Source organism: Acartia tonsa, chromosome 6, assembly GCF_053477335.1.
Source record: "Acartia tonsa isolate MP-2025a chromosome 6, ASM5347733v1, whole genome shotgun sequence".
In the NCBI taxonomy this organism is placed as follows: domain Eukaryota; kingdom Metazoa; phylum Arthropoda; class Copepoda; order Calanoida; family Acartiidae; genus Acartia; species Acartia tonsa.
Genome location: NC_137265.1, coordinates 31,571,717 through 31,590,593, shown reverse-complemented (window position 1 = coordinate 31,590,593; position 18,877 = coordinate 31,571,717). Strand labels below are relative to the sequence as shown.

The 18,877-nt window shown below is 31.3% G+C and overlaps 2 protein-coding genes across 4 annotated transcripts; both read right to left on the bottom strand.

The window, feature by feature from the left end:
* Window positions 1-2,641: 2,641 nt before the first annotated feature.
* On the bottom strand, window positions 2,642-7,297 carry RFeSP (Rieske iron-sulfur protein). Of its 2 annotated transcripts, XM_080164371.1 has the most exons (9): window positions 7,129-7,297; window positions 6,767-6,847; window positions 6,354-6,417; window positions 5,494-5,570; window positions 4,992-5,071; window positions 4,359-4,484; window positions 3,868-3,952; window positions 3,497-3,630; window positions 2,642-2,962 (listed from the first exon to the last, which is right to left on the bottom strand). In XM_080164371.1, the coding sequence occupies exons 1-9, from the start codon at window positions 7,250-7,252 to the stop codon at window positions 2,915-2,917; spliced, it is 819 nt and encodes a 272-aa protein (XP_080020497.1). In that variant the 5' UTR covers window positions 7,253-7,297; the 3' UTR covers window positions 2,642-2,914. The 2 variants fall into 2 exon arrangements, with proteins under 2 accessions (XP_080020497.1, XP_080020498.1); XM_080164372.1 differs by lacking the exon at window positions 6,767-6,847.
* Window positions 7,298-9,303: 2,006 nt separating this feature from the next.
* Window positions 9,304-18,449, bottom strand: LOC145322385 (uncharacterized). 2 transcript variants are annotated; one of them, XM_080164369.1, is made up of 12 exons: window positions 18,365-18,449; window positions 17,772-17,821; window positions 17,214-17,238; window positions 16,476-16,516; window positions 15,095-15,174; window positions 13,781-13,835; window positions 12,934-12,984; window positions 12,642-12,703; window positions 12,167-12,216; window positions 11,828-11,913; window positions 11,256-11,339; window positions 9,304-9,801 (listed from the first exon to the last, which is right to left on the bottom strand). In XM_080164369.1, the coding sequence occupies exons 1-12, from the start codon at window positions 18,429-18,431 to the stop codon at window positions 9,763-9,765; spliced, it is 690 nt and encodes a 229-aa protein (XP_080020495.1). In that variant the 5' UTR covers window positions 18,432-18,449; the 3' UTR covers window positions 9,304-9,762. The 2 variants fall into 2 exon arrangements, with proteins under 2 accessions (XP_080020495.1, XP_080020496.1); XM_080164370.1 differs by lacking the exon at window positions 18,365-18,449 and having other exon boundaries at window positions 16,476-16,568.
* Window positions 18,450-18,877: the final 428 nt, after the last annotated feature.

Genomic DNA, 18,877 nt, shown 5'->3' with positions numbered 1-18,877 from the left:
ACAAAGTGGATGACTTTCCTAATATAAATAAGAATTAAATTCGGCAGAATCTAATCAAAAAATAAAAGTGCTTTGACAAATTGACATTTTTAATAACATAGAAAGGTGTGTTAACGCTTCCGCCAAATGGCTTGTTTGTTTTCTATTCATCCATCAGGAAAGTCACAAAACCTACAAACCTTTACTTTAACTAAACTACAATTCTCCATGCATATTAATATAGCTGCAATTATTCTAATTTTGATAGCAATTGTGTTTTTGCCGATTTTGAAACACTTTGCAGTTATGACATTTTGCTGTAGCGATGGCACACCAAAACTAAGCACTATAACACTCAAGCTAGAACTGAACACTCTGTGTTAATAAGCACTGCATTTTTTTTAGGAAATTCAGAGATTTTTTACCTTTTTTTATTACAGGGTTAAATATTAACATGAAATATCTGACTAATTCTAACTTTAAAGTATGCTTTTCCAAGAGAGATATTAAAGGTTCCCACCCCCCTTCCAAACATTTGTTTTCAACTGACAAAACAAAAGAAAGTTTTGTAAGGGAAATCTTTATAGGGGCTATTTATATTTGGAGGGGCTGAGCCCACACTCCCATAAAATATGTATATAAAAACCTGGCTCTGAATCATAATTCACTGAAAACTAGAACCAAAGAATTATTCAAGGCTTAGCGGCTGATGACTTTGCAAGGCAATTGGCTGCTAAAAATACCCGTTAACCGTTTGTAGCTGGACACAAAGTTTTGAGCCTCATTTTTCGAAACCTGATCAGTCAGTCATTGGTGAATAAAAGTTTTTTTGATATTGTTGTTAGTTAACGTGAAAGGGTGGCTGTTGTCTGTGGATTCGAAGATTTTGTAATTGATCGCGAAAAAAACACTATTTAATATTTACCACAAATTGAAAAACATTTGTGAGAAATATTGACCCCTTTTGTTTGTAAAATCATGCACCATATCCGAACTATTTTAGTTTTGATGTATGATTCATAATTATTGTCTAAAACTTTGATTTTCTGAAAAAATATGTTTAACTTTCAGTGGCTTCTTTATAACTTTGCTATGAGTCATTATTAGTTATCAAAGATCTCTAGGGATATCACAATGGAAGATAAATTAATCTATGTGCAATACACACGGATCGGAGGGGTCATGATGGTTACGGTAAATGTAATGAGAATTGGTATAAAAAAAGGACAACATCCATAAAAGCGAAGCTTTGAAACGGTAGGACAAACGAACCTCAACACTTGAAGAGTGTCAGAACTAAATAATCAGAACATAAATGCATAAAAGTCGAAAAAAATTGTAAGTAAATTTGTTGAAAAACTAAATACAGGATTTGTCATCAATATTGGCCTCATTTATTGGTCAGTTCGTTCATGCAGGTAGGAAATGAGTGGATTGGGTAAAGCGGGTAGTTAGGGAAATCGCTACTTAAGCCAGCTACGAGAATCACTTTTTAAAAATACATGAAAATCTGGTACACCATCCATATGATAATATATTGATACTATCACCATCAATGCAAAAAGAAGCTTTATCAAGGATGAAAACATCCATAAAAACGAAGCTCTAAACGTTAGGACAATCCAACATTAACACTTATAGAGTGCCAGAACTATATTGACAGAATAAAGATTTAGAAGCCTAAACAAAATTGTACCTAAATTTGTTGTATGATTGGTTAACTACGTGATACTTTTAACATGTCCTAGGAATTATTACTTCAAAAATTATACAAATTGGATAATTTGGTCCAGTAGTTGCTACAAAGTAAATGAGACTTCGGACTTTCTGGTATCGATTATTGAGTTGTTACACTGTCCCTGGTATTTTAATTTCACAGTAGCTTTTCATGCTTATTCTAGGTTAAGTAAGGGTTAGAAAATGGCCGCTATAGGGTATATAATAATTTACATTTATAAAAGACCTTTAAAAATATTGCTCGTTTCCGCAATCCGATAATCCGCAAAAAAAAACCAAGAAACCACTATTTTTTGGGGCGGATTCTTGCAAAAATCCGAATCCGGCATAAAAACCCTATTTTTAACATGTTTAATCGACAATCGTCCTAATTAACACAATAAAAAATATCACCAGGTATAAGAGAATCAAAATATTGGTGTAAAAATATCTTTATGGTTGAAAGTGCCTACGAAATTTTAGGTAAATATTACAGGATTGCTTCGCTTTCTCAATCATACCCTTCATGCAGTTTCAGGAATTATCGTGCAAAGTTTAGAATCAATTTAATCATGCTAAATATCAACGATATGTTACCTATTAAAACAAACAGACGTACCATACCTATCAATGAGCTGCGATATGGAAACAAAGTCAATTATAGAACAGAGGTGTATTCTTTAAAAAAAATTTACTCCACTAATCGCTTTGAGGGGCAAAATTGTTTTCGTGAAAAATCCACCAAAATCACTTTCAAAATCTACAAAAATTAAATAAAATCTTAGAAGAGTTATGAACATAAGATTTTATTTAATTTTTGTAGATTTGTTTATGTGATTTTGGAAGATTTTTCACGAAAACAATTTTGCCCCACTAAGCGATTAGTGGGGCAAATTTTTTTTAAAGAATCCACCTCAGATTTGCAGCACAGATAAAAAAGATTTAATTATAAATATAACATAGTTTATTTAAATTGTATTAGATGTTAAATACAATAATATTATTACAGATTATATTCAGTTGCAAGTGATATCTTAGAAACAAAATTAAAAAACACAAAAAGTATCATAATGAAAATCACAATCTTTATAAGACAAAACTACCTATTTTATTGTTTATGAAATTTTCCAAATATCTAATAAAGAAATGTGATCCAAAACAATACTAAATTATTTGAAAAAAAAATGATAATTTGTTATTGACTCTACTGTTGACATGTCTAACCAACGATCAAGGTGCCCTCGTCCATGAATTCGTGAACTGGGACCTGAAAAATTGTAATTTTATTAATCATCCAATGGATTGGATATAGGATATACGTACTGGATATATTGAAAAGGGAAAATTTGTCATCCACCGCACTAGGAGTGGATGGGATGGGGTAAAGGTGCTGGATGGAGGGTATCGTTATTCAGCCAGCTACGAGTATCACTTTATCATTGTAAATGAAAATCTAAAGCAACTTCCAAGTAGTAATAAATAGATTATTTAACCTTTTTATAGTCAATCTTATATTTTAAATGAATTTTCTTAATTTACTTCAATAACTGGATAGGGAGATAAAGTTGAATTTAACAGTTTTGGGGTCTGAAAGAACTAGGAACTGTTCTACTCAAATATTAAGAAAGATGTTTTTGAGAAATCTAAAATAAACAGATAAAAAACAGGCCAATGACAATCTTGATTCGATGATACAAACTATATTAGTGTTTAAAAATATCAATCATTGAAGAGGTATTTTACATCAATTCGCCGTCAAATGTCTTATCACTTTAGATCCCTGGGATTATCTTATTATTACCTCAAGGTTAAGAGGAGCAGGACCCTTCCTGATTCTGCCAGAAGCATCATAATGAGATCCGTGGCAGGGACAATAGTAACCTCCGAATTCACCAGCGTTGGCGATGGGCACACAACCAAGATGGGTGCACACACCTAGACATTAAAACATTCATACTAGATATAATCCAAATACATACTCTCTAAATCAGCCAATAGGAATACAGGTGGAGGAAAATCCAGCCATATTATTGGTTAGGGAAGCTTTTGGTAGGAAAGAGCAGTGATTTTACCCCTTCATTCGCATTTCTTAGGATTAAGCTTTGCTTGGGCAAATATGTCAATTTAAGTTTTTGAATTATTAGCTATTAAGTAAACAATGATAAATATTACCTAGGATGACCAGCCACTCAGCCTGCTGGACACGATCCTCATCAGTCTGGGGGTCACGCAGGGTAGAGGCGTCAATGGCACGCTCCTGCGGATACAAATATTAAAACATATTATCAACGCTCGAAAATCTTTTTTCCCGTATTCATTCGAAACCGATTAATATCCGATGGATTAGAACCGGTTCTCAGCCATACGGAAAAATGATGTCTAGCATCGAATTATATCCAGTTTTCTACATATATAAAAATGTACAATCATTATATTTTTTTAGTCCGTGTCTGGTTTTAATCTTAAAATTGTACATTTTATATCCGTGGACAGCTGTTTACAATACGATGCGAGAAATAACTTAGCTATTATAAGAGTTCCGCTGCAAGTTGTTGGAAAATGGAGAACTCAATCGGTTTAGTAGTTATCAAGATCTTAAGCTTCAGACAAAAAAAGCCTTAGTACTTTATATTATAGAATACAAAATAAACAAAGCTGCCTACCCTTTCGATTTCCTCAGCAGTTCTATGTCTGATGAACAGTGGTTTTCCTCTCCACTTGAAGGTCATGTTCTTGCCCTCGGGAATGTCAGCAAGCTTGATCTCAATCTTGGCCAAAGCCAACACATCCTAAATAATGGCATACATATAGTATATGGATGAGATACAACCAACTGCGTGCAAAGGGTTTGCGACTTAGGTGTGCGAAGTGCCCAAGAAATTTTAAAAATTCATTACAATTTTTGACAACACACTTCTCTAAAATTGAGGGTGATATATAAACCCTCCTAGGTGTCCAATTGCCAACATAATCAATAATAACATACTTAAAAGTCAAACAAGTGTTTTAACTCTAATTTTTCTCTCAGTTAAAAAGCATTTTTTACCTAGGTATGGTATTAATGATAACTAATGGAGCGTATAAATATAAAGTCAGAAAAACAATTAGGTCGGTACAGCTTTAGTGATTCTTTTGCCATACTTTTGAAAAATACCTAGGAATTTTTGGTTCAAAATATTCCTTCCGTGTTTGAATTTTTCTTGCTATTCATGTTAAAGAAGCCTAAAATATCAATAGGTAACTAAATACCCAGAATTTTTTAAAATCCATTTTTTATAGACCAAAGTCAATCTTACCTGAGAAGCGGACCAAGAGGAAACAAACTGGTTAACAAGGGCCTTAGCTGTGTAGGCTCCAGATACACCAAGGGTACCTGGCCAGATAAGTTACATCAAATCATTTACAATAAATATTCATCTACCTATGGTAAGGTTCAGATTTTTAAAAGAAAGATTAGGTACTTTTACTACTTTTATTTCCGTTGTTACCTAACAACAACTGAACTTATAATAAACAATAACTTATGATTGTCATCAAAGTCGCGTCGAATTAAAAAACAAAAGACACAAAAAAATTGCATAGGTTGAATCCAAGTATTCATATTCATGGTATAAAATAAAAAGTTATATTTCAATCTATTACATACTATATAAAGATAGTTATGTATTAACAAGAAAAAATTTTGTGCTTAGTGATATAAATTCAAATAAACTTCATAAAAATATTATTATACTATTAAGAAAGGTATGTAGGTATTTATTTGATCGTGGATTTATTGATTAGAAGTAACCCTTCCTGCCATGACATAAGAGAAAGCGTTACGATTCTCTATTGAAGACTTGTTATCGCTAGTGGGGTCCTTGGTCGCAGAGCGTCTGAAACAAAAAATCAAAACTTATTTATTGGATGGTAATGTTTCTGGTCTAAATAAGTAAAGGGGGGGAGGGGGGGGGAAGTTCTGACACATTTGCGTAAACGGTGAGTATAGGCTTTATCTTTGGACTGAGAGGATAGGTTATTAGGGATAAAATCATTCTTATATGATGAATTACCCCCAGATTTAAGATTTTTTGGATAGGCCTCCAGGTTCCGGAGCTCCAGGCCTCCAGGTGGTCTCTGTACAGGTAAAAATGAAAAAAAAAAGTTTTTTTTTAAAGTTAAAAATCAACTTATTAAACAAACTATGCATATTTTTTCTTCAAATATGTGAATAATATTAAAAAAGATGCATATTTTGTTTTATAAGTTGACCTGTAACTTTAAAATTTTTTTTTTTTCAATTTTACCTGTACAGAGACCACCTGGAGGCCTGGAGCTCCCGAACCTGGAGGCCTATCCAAAAAATCTTAAATCTGGGGGAAATTCATCATATAAGAATGATTTTATCCCTAATAACCTATCCTCTCAGTCCAAAGATAAAGCCTATACTCACCGTTTACGCAAATGTGTCAGAACTCCCCCCCCCCCCCCATTGTCTTATTATATAATAAAAATGGGCAGGATATCTTTTAGTCTTTCCGTTTTTGTTGTAGGATTTTTTTGGGAGAAAGTTAAGAATATCCTTTAATCAGAACTTTTATACTTTTCAAAATGACACATTGACTTTTTTTCCCTCTTATTTTGGTGAGACAAGGAGTGTTACATTGTGCTTTGCTCACCTGTAATAAGAAAAGTCAGGGACATCAACATTGCCAGCATGGATGCTTCTCACCTGGGTTCCAACTAAAAATATACAAATTATATTTATTGAAGTGCAACATTAATATTTGTGTACCTAATATTTCATGTATTATTTAATATTTAGATGTTTAATTGGGTAAGTACATTAGTTTGTTACTGTTGAAAGTTCAGGGGTTTTCTTTCTCATTCATTAAAGTACTATTTACTTAAAAAATAAACATATTTAGGTAATTAAATTGTTGACTGAAAGGAAACTAGAGGAATATAATCCCAATAAAATAAGTATTTAAAACTCAATTTTTTTTTCATTTCTTTTACCTAAATTTTCTCATAGACTTTAAATTTCGTCCCCAAACTCAATTGCTGATATTAAAATGTTTTTATTCTGTACCTGAAATGCCGGACATAATTCTCATCTGTCCCTCCTTACCAGGAAGAAGTCTAGACATACTGCCGCTAGTCAGAACTCCATCTAGAACCACATATTGGTAGGTCAGACATTGATCAGAGAAAATATTCAAAACTTACCTTGTTCCAATTTTTGCAGATTATTGAGCTATATTTTGATATTTGTCAATATTACGAAATGTTGCTTAATTTGTCCAGTCTGTTTAAATTTATATTTTAAGTTAAAATAGGCTAATGGAAGAGAAAGAAAACCTTGGAAATTTCATTTACAGAAACACAAAATGTTGAATTTGTTAAAGTATAAATATTAGGGGTAGAACGTGTGTAAGAATCTGTGTACAATACCTTTTTTGTAAGTCTTGGCAGGGCCAGCGACGGCTGCAGCAGGGAGAGCTGTGTTGGCAGGAACTCCCAGGCAGGAGGCCTTGGCCAGCTGACCCACTGAAGCAGCTTTTACAACCGACTGCATCTTAAACTTCCACGCTCTGAAATTTTCATGAGAAGTTAACACACAAAAAATTGGATTTTATCAATGATACGATTAGTGTTAACTATGAGAGAGGAGTTACAAAGATATCCCGTTAAACGCTGTAAATGTCCATTTAGAATTATTTTAAAACTTAGCGTAAAGCATCCTTAATCATGGCATGAAGAATTTCAGTTGAAGAGAAACTCCAAATTTTTGTGTCATCTTAAATTGCTTTTCTATAATTCTGGTCTGTACGTCCATCTGTCCGAAAAAATACTCTAACCGTTAGTTAAGGCATGCCAGAAAAGTCCTATTTATCTAAAACTTGGCATGGGGATTTCTGTAATTAATAGATAGTTATTTAAACAATTTAATTAGAATGCGTGGTAACTCGACTTTAGAAATATCCGTACGTTGTTGATTTTAAACTTTCATGGCATCAATTGTTTTATGTAATTGTAATATAATTATACATATCCTGTTCGATCGATCTAGCTCTGATTTTAAGATTATTGATTTCAAGGACAACAAGGAAAATCAATATATAATCGATCTTTAATCAACTCCTTAAAATGTTAATTAAGTATGTCCTTTAACAGTAATGTGAATTTAAGCAGTTTTGTGATAAATATAGTAGACGTTCTGTTATATACATTATCCAATTCTGGCGCGCACACTCTCTACAAGTGTTAAATGTTGATATATATGGATAAAATGATAACCAACAGTGATAAATTAAAATATTTCTATGGTCAAAAATAAGATTTTGATAAAATTGTAGGGCCAAAAGCAAAAGTTACTTTAAAATATACAAAATATGCAAAGATTGTACTTTTGACTTAATTTTTAAAACTTTGAATAAATTCTATAATTTCATAGCACTAAAATCAAAGTTAATTTCTACTCACTAAAAACAACTTCAACTAAAATAAAAAAACATGAAACTTTCAGTTCAATTTGAGGTAAAAAGGTTAAAATTTGACAAAAATAAAACTTAAGTAAATGTTCATATTTAATTGGGAGTCTGCTTGTAAGTCAGAGCTGTTAGCTCATAAACAGCTGATCATATGGAAGCTAAGCAATATGGAAGTGTTATGACCAGTTTTTTCACAAACAAATTTTCCCTTTTTTATGTCTCATCAACATATATATCTAGAATAAAATTAATATTTAAAAAACATTTATTAGAAACGTGTATAAATTTTTAAAGATCATAGGTATTGACAATCCAATTGTATTTAATTTGTGTTTGAAAACATTTTTCTTTACAACGAAAGGGAAGTTTTGTCAACAAACAAATTGCCAAGAACCCAATTGAAAGGGAAATGGCTTTAAAAATGTCGTCGTCGCATTAGAATAAATAAAATGGAATATGGAAATAAATAGATGAATTATATGTCACAATGCATTTATATTATAAAATTCATTATAATATTATAAAGTAGACCGTTTTTACGGTAAAATATCACAAACGGCTTCACTGACCGATCCACAATTGATAAAAAATTCCTAACATTTACGAGGTCTATATTTAAAGGGGGATGGATTAGGCTTTATCAAGGTTCCCAACAATGTAAAGCTCATTGTGGTTAAAAATCTCTAAAATAATTTTGTGTGACATATACTCTGTAAAACTATTAAACGGTAAAAAATCTTCACCTATATTTGTACCCCATTTAAATTGAGAATTTATATAAGATCTTAGTGGACATACTAACATTGCATATTAGACCATAAAAATAACTTGAATCAAACATACCCTATATGTCCTTAGGGTGGGGGTAAAAGGGTGTTTAGTTTTATCCCCCTCAGAATTTGAAACCCCTCATATAAAAAGATTGCACAGTCCTTAAACAATAACATACCCATATTAGTATGGGAATCTACACCAAAAATCAAACTTATTTTTTCCTTGCAGCTGAAAAAATCTATAAATATCGTTTTTGTTAAGTTTGTAATACAGAATAACAATTTGCGCGTAGGAAAAAACGAACAAAGCCATGTTATAGAGTGGCTGCGCTGCTGCTAGAGTAAGCAATGCCATTTTTAAATAGAGAACAGAAAATTTTATTAGAAATATTTCCTTTGCATAATTTTAGGGTAATATTTTCATTAAATTACATTAATTTTCGTATAGGTAAGGTATTCAGCAATTTATTAAGAAAACTGGTGATAAAACTGAAATTTTAGGTTACAAACAAGGGAATGTGGGTTTAAAATTGTGAATTTCGAATAAGTGTTGAAAAATAGTAATGAAATCTCTGAAGTCCTTACAATATTTTTATGCATATAACTGTACAATAAATGGTTTGGTAGATAATATAATTTTGGCATGTTTTTTAATATGAATTAAGGGAGGCGAAACTTGAAAAAAAAAACTTTTTATGCCAAATATTAGGCGAATTATTGAGAGCCATGTAATGTACAGCGTTATAAATATCACGTTTCACCCCCCTTAATTTTGTAAATTTTTGGTTAAATTATTTTCTTGCATCGATCTTGTTTCATATTTATGTACCGCGGGCAGGGGGTGGCATCTTAGTTGTCTCCTGAAAATTAAATATGATTATTAAAAATTTTGAATTTTGTTTTTAGTAGCGAAGCTACTCTATAATTCACAATGTCCGTCCGTCCGTCTGTCCGTCTGTCCGTCTGTCCGTCTGTCCGTCTGTCCGTCCGTCTGTCCGTCCGTCTGTCCGTCCGTCCGTCCGTCCGTCCGTAATTAATGAATTGGGGGAAACGTGATTTTCTCGGCTCCTATAAAAGACAGAGAGCTGAAATTTTTTGACAACATTCCCATCATTGAGATGCACAATTAAGTAACAAACATCGATGGCGGTCGGACTGCTTTTTTAGCAGGTTTTAGGCTATTTTTTATATTTTCCAAATTTTCTCCATATCTTTGGTGTTCATGGTCCGATTTTCAAAATTTTTTGAGTTAAAGATATCAAAATTTAATTTCCCGTCATTTAAAGAAAACAATAATGACGGTCAGACTGCCTTTTTGCAGGTTTTTGGCTATTTTTATATTTTTCACATTTTTCCCCATATCTTTGGTGTTTATGGTCCGATTTTCGAAATTTTTTCAGTTAAAGATATCAAAATTAAATTTCCTGTCGTTTGAAGAAAACAACAATGACAGTCAGACTGCCTTTTTGCAGGTTTTAGGCTATTTTTATATTTTTCACATTTTTACCCATATTTTTGGTGTTTATGGTCCAATTTTCAAAAAATTTTCAATTAAAGATATTAAAATTAAATTTCTGGCGTTTTAAGAAAAGAAACGATGGCGGCCAAACTGCCTTTTAGCAGGTTTTTGGCTATTTTTATATGTTTGACATATTTCCCCATATTTTTGGTATTTTTGGTCCAATTTATAAACTTTTTTGCATTAACAGTTTCAAATTTTTTTCCCCATTGTTATGTGCATCTAGTATGTAATTTACTTTAACAGTCTTCATCATACAAAATAAAACAAGGTTTCATTTTATTTTCTCCAATAAATCTATTCTTGATTTTAATAAATACACTTTAAATCTACTTCTACGTATTCCAATCCACAATTTTTTGTGCTTCGCTACTTATGGATGTTGTCATCCTTGTTTCTCTTGTAATTACAATTTTTTAATAGAGGAAGGGTGTTTTTTTTCTATGTGCGATATCTTTCAGAAGGATTGGTCCAACTCTAGGGTTCAGAGGCTGACAGAGGGACAAGAAAAAGGCCGATTTCACTGGCCAAGAGATCCCAATCTATCTTTAAACAAGCCATAACATTGTACTGATTTTAAATTTATTTTTGGCCCTTTGCCCTTAGAGCTATTTCAGCAAGATTTTTTGGAAACACATCGTAGTAAAGATGACCTTTTTAACTGCCCCCCAAATATTTTTTTCAGATTTATCTCGCTTGTTGACTATACCTTATTCCTGCTTATTAACAATACTTTGGAACTAAAAAATCCTGATTTGCATAAAAAACTGCAAAAAAAAGTCACACCAGACATACCTTAAGAGCTAGAAGAACAGAGCTCTGTGAAGGATCAAAAGTTTTCCTGCCAGCCGGAGTACCCTGCTGCATCTGCTGATGTCTCTGCAATCAAAGAAGAGATAGGGCAATGGATGATTAATTAATCTTCTCACTGCTAAAGTGAAAGCAGTGTAAGTGCAATGGAAAAGAATACATATTTTTTAAAAATAAAATTTGTTCTATCTTTAATTACTCTTATCAATAAAGGTAAAAGGTTAAAATACAGTTCTCAATCACAATATTTGAATTTTTAAACAGTAAACATTTTGCTAGTAAAACTACTTGAAAGAAAATCTTCTTTTAGAATTATACTATTACTATATAATATACATGATATCTTTGTTGTATTTTAAAATTGCTTTACTTTTATCTTAGTCCCTGCCTATAAGGTCTACATCTAACATTTTGAGAAAGATAAAAAACGGAGGGAGTTTAGCCTCAAAACAGCCCAAAAACCTGCCTAAACTACCAAATTACTCTGAAAATTGTTGCATATTACAAAGATTGGGCAGGCAATCAAGGGTTGGTTGTCTTGGTGATGTATCACAAACCTGGGCATTAGCCGCAAGAATTTTCTCAGCCTGTTCTGGAAACTCCATAATAACTTTTTCTTCTCTCATATCCTCAATTGTGTCGTCTTAATTGGAAAAAAATTAATACCTGGTAAATTTACGTTAGATAGCTCATTAAATTTTGGTCAGTCAATTGAATTTTTAAATTCTTTCTTAAAATGTACCAGAAAACAAGAAATTCAGAGGTTTTTTTTCATGTTTGTTCATGAACGAACATACCCTAGTAGAGAGCTGATTCCCTCCAATCAAAGACGTCCAAACCTTTTTGTTTTGTTTATGGAGGGGGGGGGGGGTGTGCTTCCTTGATTCTACTATTACCTGAATAGCATTCGATAGGGTTGTTATATTGATTCACTTCAATACCAAGTCTAAAAATTACAATAAATTGTGAAGATTAAAATATTCCAATACACTGTTATTTAATCTTTACAAAATAAAAGATACGTGATAGTGAAATAAAGATATATAATTAACATTAACACAATTTTTTAAAAGTTTTTCATACGTTTGTTATCACTTTAGGTCAGGTAAGGTTATTCTTTATTGGGTAATGGATAGGCCCGCAGGATTAGGGCCCTGCTAGTATTTGGTTCGTAGGGGCTAGGCATAGGTACTTTCAGGAGTTTTTTTTGTTTATGCGAAGAGTGTCATGTGTGACGTCATAAAAATACGTCTAAAAAGGAAGGATGAGAGGAGAAGTTTGAAAGGAAACTCCTAAAAAAGAGATGGATGATAGATATATTTTTTTGACGTCACACATGATACTTTCCGCATTTTCATTCTTCAGCTCTACCTGCCAACAGTTGTGAAGTTATCAGGCTGTGGCAGATGTCCTAATCCATGGTGTTGCATTGCCTACACACAACAAATTATTAGTGGATTCTTCTAGCTCGAAGGGACTGATTCCTACAATATAATGCAAGATGTTTGTTTGTCAATAATCAATGAAAAAACACAAAAATAAAAATTTAGTAATGTTCTCAAATTTCTGATTAATATTTTTGTTATTTTAATAATTTTGAAACAAACAGCCGGATATTTCTTTATTATAAAGTAGTTGCGCTAGTAAAATATCTAAATTTTACCTCAAGGATATAATCCATTCCCATTCTCTTGGCTTTATTCTCCTTTTCTCTCTTAATTATATTAATTATTGTTATTCTCTCAAAATAAAAAGGGAAAAACTACCCCACCTCCTTTATTTTCTTTTTTTTCAAATATACGGAGGAGGGGGATCAACACTCTAATTTCAGCCATATCTAATCATATAGTCATAAAATGTTATTGGTGATTTAGTCTGTGTATTGGCCTATCATTGGTCATTTGAATTGTATGACGCCATTTTTTATGGGCACTATAAAGAGCTTCGTTATTTGAATAATAGTCTTATTCAATAAAATCGATAGTTCTAAATTTTAAGATTTTTATTTGCAGTTTGTAAAAACATTTTTTATGCAATTTTAACTTATTCTTCGTTATATAGACCTTTAGATCTGAAAATACTTTTTGTTACTAATTATACTCTTAACTTTGGTTATTCATTCTAAGGTTGAATGTGATTTCATCGACTTCTAATAAGGTGGACGACTGACATTATTTGTGAAGATTTTCTAGCTTCTTAAAGTGAATATATTCTGAGAGCATTGTCCGAGAATAGCTTTCTATTTTATTTTTTTGGGAGGGCGTAAATTAAAGGGAGTTATTAAACTGATGTTTACAAATAAGGGTTTTCAAGTAAGGCGCGAAGTGGCAAAAAAGATTTTAGGTGCTCAAATCTAAAATATTTCCAAAAACTTGATTAGATAGTGGGAGGACGGTGGTTAGATAACAATTTATCCCCATCCTCCAAAGCTTAAAAATTAGGAAAGTTAAAATATAATGAATTTTAGATCTTTGTACTTTTCAAAATCTATGAATTATTTCTCTATTTACCTGTTTTCCAAGCTGTGGCCAGATCTCATCAAAGCTGGGAACAATAAAGGTGCCTCTGAAAAAAAAGGTTTACTCAAAATTGTATATTCCATCATTCAAGTGATTTAGAAAGCAAAGTTTAATGAAATTATTTCATATCTGCTGTATATTTAATTCTAAAGTCTTGGAAAATAATTGTATATAATAAAGATTTTTTCTCAACAACCTTGTATGCTGGGAGTTGATGTTTTATTAATTCCTATTGCCTTCTAGCACCTGGACAAATAAAAGACCTAAGGGCTGTTATGTATATAAGACCAAAAAATACTTTTTTACTACTACGTTCAACTATTCTTTATTGTTATGAATATATTGTTAGTCAACCATGTTTATAATAGCTTTATGTAAAATAAATTAGTCAATTATAGTGAATTGTTATGAAAGTTAATATGTATAAAAGAGATTGTTTGGAAATATTATTTGTCTCTCTTCTAATGAAAGTTAATTATAGATATTTCCTACTTGAATTAGTTTAATATTAATTTTATCAAGTGCGGTGACAAATAAAAACGTTTATTAGTTAATATAAAGGTATACATATCTTCAATAAAATAGCCTAGAACCATGACAAACATAAAGGTACTACTTATATATTAGTAGCTGGATTTAAAAAAATTTGTAAACCTGCTCAATAATTTTTTTCTAAACGTTTTTTAGAATCGTACTAGTGGTTGTGCTCCTAACGATAAGGGACGATAGGGGGGGGAAAATAGCTTAAAACTACACTCATACTTCAATCTCAAAACAAAATCGTCTTTAACCATCACCGACCAATTTGAAATGTAGTAAATATAGATATCTTAACCTACAGACAAAAAAACCTTACCATTTTATATTATAGGATGAGTTTAAAGAATAAGAAAATTTCTATAAAAAAACCATGACTTTTTACTTTTTATTTTCGTTTCTTGGGACAACTGATTAAAACAAATGTGAGACAAGTCTTTCACTCATGGTGTATAATAAAGTACAGTGGTAAAAAAGGAATTTTGGGTATAGTCCCTTTCGTAACATCGCCCCATAAGGGGCGATTCGTTGTATTTTTAAAATAGCTTTTTATAGGTTATTTTAGGTTAGGTTAGGTTATATTGGGTTAGGTGATTGCCCCACAGGGTTAGGTAATTGGCCCCGCAGGGTTAGAGCCCCCCGCAAGGGCTAGAAATAGGAGAAAAGCTACTGTGAAGAATACGAAGAATCGCCTCATAAGGTGCGATGTTACGAAAGGGACTATACCCGGAATTTTAAACCACAGTGAAAATTTGTTTATATTATTACCTTTCTACTTCAAGCTCCAAAGTTTTTCCACTGTTTTGAATTTCTTGAGTTATCTGTGGTTGGGTCATGTTAAATACTTCCTAAGTATAAATAATTAGGTATACAGGTAGTTTCCCTGAAAGTTTATAGTCGAGCATAAAAAAAACCGTCATCCCCCTTCCCAACTTCAACCCCATAAAATGAATTGAAAATAATTTTGCCGAAAATATTTTATGAAGTATTTTCAAAATTTCTTTCATGGCTTTCTTAGAAAAGAAGGGGCCATTGGACTGTAAATTATATTGGTCCCTAAATATTTTATAAACACGTTTTCTCTTATTTATTTGAATCCGCTGGATAGGAACCGGTTCTCATCCATACGAAAAAACTATGTCTAGCATCGTAATATATCCAGTTTTCTACGAATATAGAAATGTAAAATCATAAGATTAAAACCAGTTTTTTTTAGCCCGTGCCTTCGGCATCTCGGGGCTAAAAAAACTAGTTTTAATCTTATAATTGTACATTCTATATCCGCGGAAAGCCGTTTATGATACGATGAAAGAAATAACTATTCTCATCATTAGCTTTAAAACTTTAAGAATATCTTGATTAGTCAGCTCAAACGATTCCACCAATAATGTTAATCTACAGAAATAATAATATTGTCTAACATGATTGGAAATGATCAATTTAACATCCATTGTCATGTCCTTGAAGTTTTTAACATCAAATGTTTTCACAAAAGTTCAGTACTTATTATTAATTACACTATATTAAGTAACTTATATATAATAGCAACGCAACAAAAAAAGTCTGAAGAAAAGTCTTAAAGAAAGTTTTTGTTATTCTTCTCTTTAATTAAGTTACTAATAGAGTATGTACAACATGCGTAAAAATATTTAGTTTGAGAAGCGTAGCTACGCTGTAATATCCAGTCAGTCTAAAAGAACGCCTGTCACAATGAATATCATAAGGTATATTGTATACCACATTTGGTAAATTAAAATTTAAGATCAAAGGAGATAAATTAAAATACATTCGCAATGATAATAAATAGAATACCCTATTTGTATTAACATTTTTGTTGATGAAAAGTTTGGAAACTACTTGGAAAAATCAGTAAAGTAACAAAAGTTTTTTTTAGGAAGCAAATATGATAAAGTGGTTATAAGATTGTCATTCACTTTACAGTCGATCCAGTGTATCTAAAACATGTTATAGCTTGAAATTACTGTGCTTCTTATATGACAAATTTTGCTCTTTTTTTTGTTTTAACTAGATATTTTATTAGTCTCTATTATATTATTTTAGATAGGTATGCCTGTATCTATGTCTATCTATCTATCTATACTTACCTACCTATCTAATGATTTATCTAAGTATCTATTTAAATAGTTACCTTGCCATTAATAGAGTAAACATAGTCCATCTTTTCTAGTCCTGTCCATAGAATAATAATTAATAGAGTAAACATAGTCCATCTTTTCTAGTCCTGTCCATAGAATAATAATTAATAGAGTAAACAAAGTCCATCTTTTCTAGTTCTGTCCATATAATGATAATTAATAGAGTAAACATAGTCCATCTTTTCTAGTTCTGTCCATAGAATAATAATTAGCAGAGTAAACATAGTCCATCTTTTCTAGTCCTGTCCATAGAATAATAATTAATAGAGTAAACATAGTCCTTATTTTCTAGTTCTGTCCATAGAAAAATAATTTTAAGAGTAAACATAGTCCATCTTTTATAGTCCTTTCCATAGAATAATAATCAATAGAGTAAACAATAAACATAGACAATATTTTAAAGTCATGTCCATAGAATAATAATTGATAGAGTAAACATAGTTTATCTTTTTTAGCACTGTCCATAGAACAATAGCATAGAAAATAGTATAGAATATTTTTTTGGATCGGTAGATTAAAGGTTTAGTGTTCAGTTTCTGCATCAAAAGTTAAATGTTATAGGTAAATCCCATAACCAGTAATTAAAGAGCATGGGATTTTTATAATTTCTTTTTCATTACAAAATATATTATAAAATTGTGTTTATAAATACTGAATATTGTTAGCTTGTTGTTGCGCTACTAAAAGACATAATTACCCATGTTTTTCTGTGGTTAATTATTCTATGTTGCCTGCTCTGTCACAAGGAGAAAATCTCTAGAAATAATATTTTCATTAGTTTTTATTAATTAACTCACCTTCAACTAATTGATATCAGATTTATTTGATAAATATATAACCCAACTTTACGATTATAAGAACGCATTAATGAGGGAGGAGTCGGCATTCAATTTTTAATTTTAATTTATAACAAAAGTTGTTGGGGTGTTTTTTTTGGGATAATTTTCTTAGAGTATCCAGAAGCCCCTCTTTAAAGAGATGCCATATAGTTTCTGCAGTTAATGAGATCTTTAGGTAATGGTACAAACACATCGACAGACAGACATCAAACAGAGTTTGGAAGCCAAATTGTTATGAAAAAATTAAAAAGGAAGCTTTGGAACAAATCAAAAATCTGAAAAAGATTTATTTGACAGCGGGTAATGGTCTAAACGTTAATTATATCATATATTAGATCTTTAATTCAATATTTTTATTTATTTATTAAATTTTTTACTTCATTGCTTATAAACTTTAAGCTGTAATTGCTGCGCTTCTTATGGACAATATTCTCTTTGTTCTATTTATACCTTGACAGTTGCAATTTTGGCAGTGAGGGCCATATCGCTACCTCCCTGAAAAGCATTGTTCAATCACTTACGCAAATTATTAGAAAACATCAGAACTGCAATCTATGGTCAAATCAGTAATCATTTTAACTGATTTCCTCCAAAAATTTCTTGGGTAATAAATTGATACTAAATTCATATTAAACAGCATTAAGTATAATTATCCCCTGTATAATACTATTCTTATAATTATAATAAATATGTCTATAGATTATGTTGATATAATAACAACACTATACTTTGACAGGGAAGGATAAGATCAGTTAAAAGTGTTAGAAGCAAGGATCTTAAGGGACAAAACAATAGGCAATAAATTTATGAATATCCCCAACTACAAACAAAATAACCTCTTCTTAAAATTTTGGACAATGAAAATTTGTAAAACACAAAAAAAGTCTCCAAAATTATTTTAGCAAACGATTAAGATAATGTGCCAGTAAAGTACAGTACACCCCCCCCCCCCCCCTTTCTCCCATATTTCTGGTAAAAGGGAAGATTCATTGCTGTATTAATAAAATGGTGTTTATGGTAACAAGATTAAGCAACTTCCTGAATGACAATTCCCCATTTCTGATTCAGATTTTCTCTCTCCACAACAACTTTAATCAATTCTTTTCCCATTTTATCTGAAAATATATACAATCTTTATTAAATTATTTAATGTATTTTTAAAGAAAGTATCAATTTCAAGAGAAAAACTATTTTTTAAATTGTACTTAAAGGTAAGGTTAAAGGGAAAAGGACCCGCAGAGATAGTTTTCCTCACAATAGCTCGAAACAAGTTACTATTTTGATTGAAAAAGTTGTATTATTTGGGGGGGGGGGGGGGAGGATTCTTTATTTTACAAATCGATTAAGATAATGTGGAACCTGAAATTTATGTTCATTTATGACATACCATAATTGAGTAATGCATTTAATATCATGATTTTAAGTACTTTTGACTTTGGCAAAGTATTGAAGAAAAAAAATATCAAAAAAAATAATAAATGTTAATGTTATGATTTTCATTTAAAGATATATGACACTAGCCAAGAAAGTCCAATGGGGGGGGGGGTTGTAAAGGG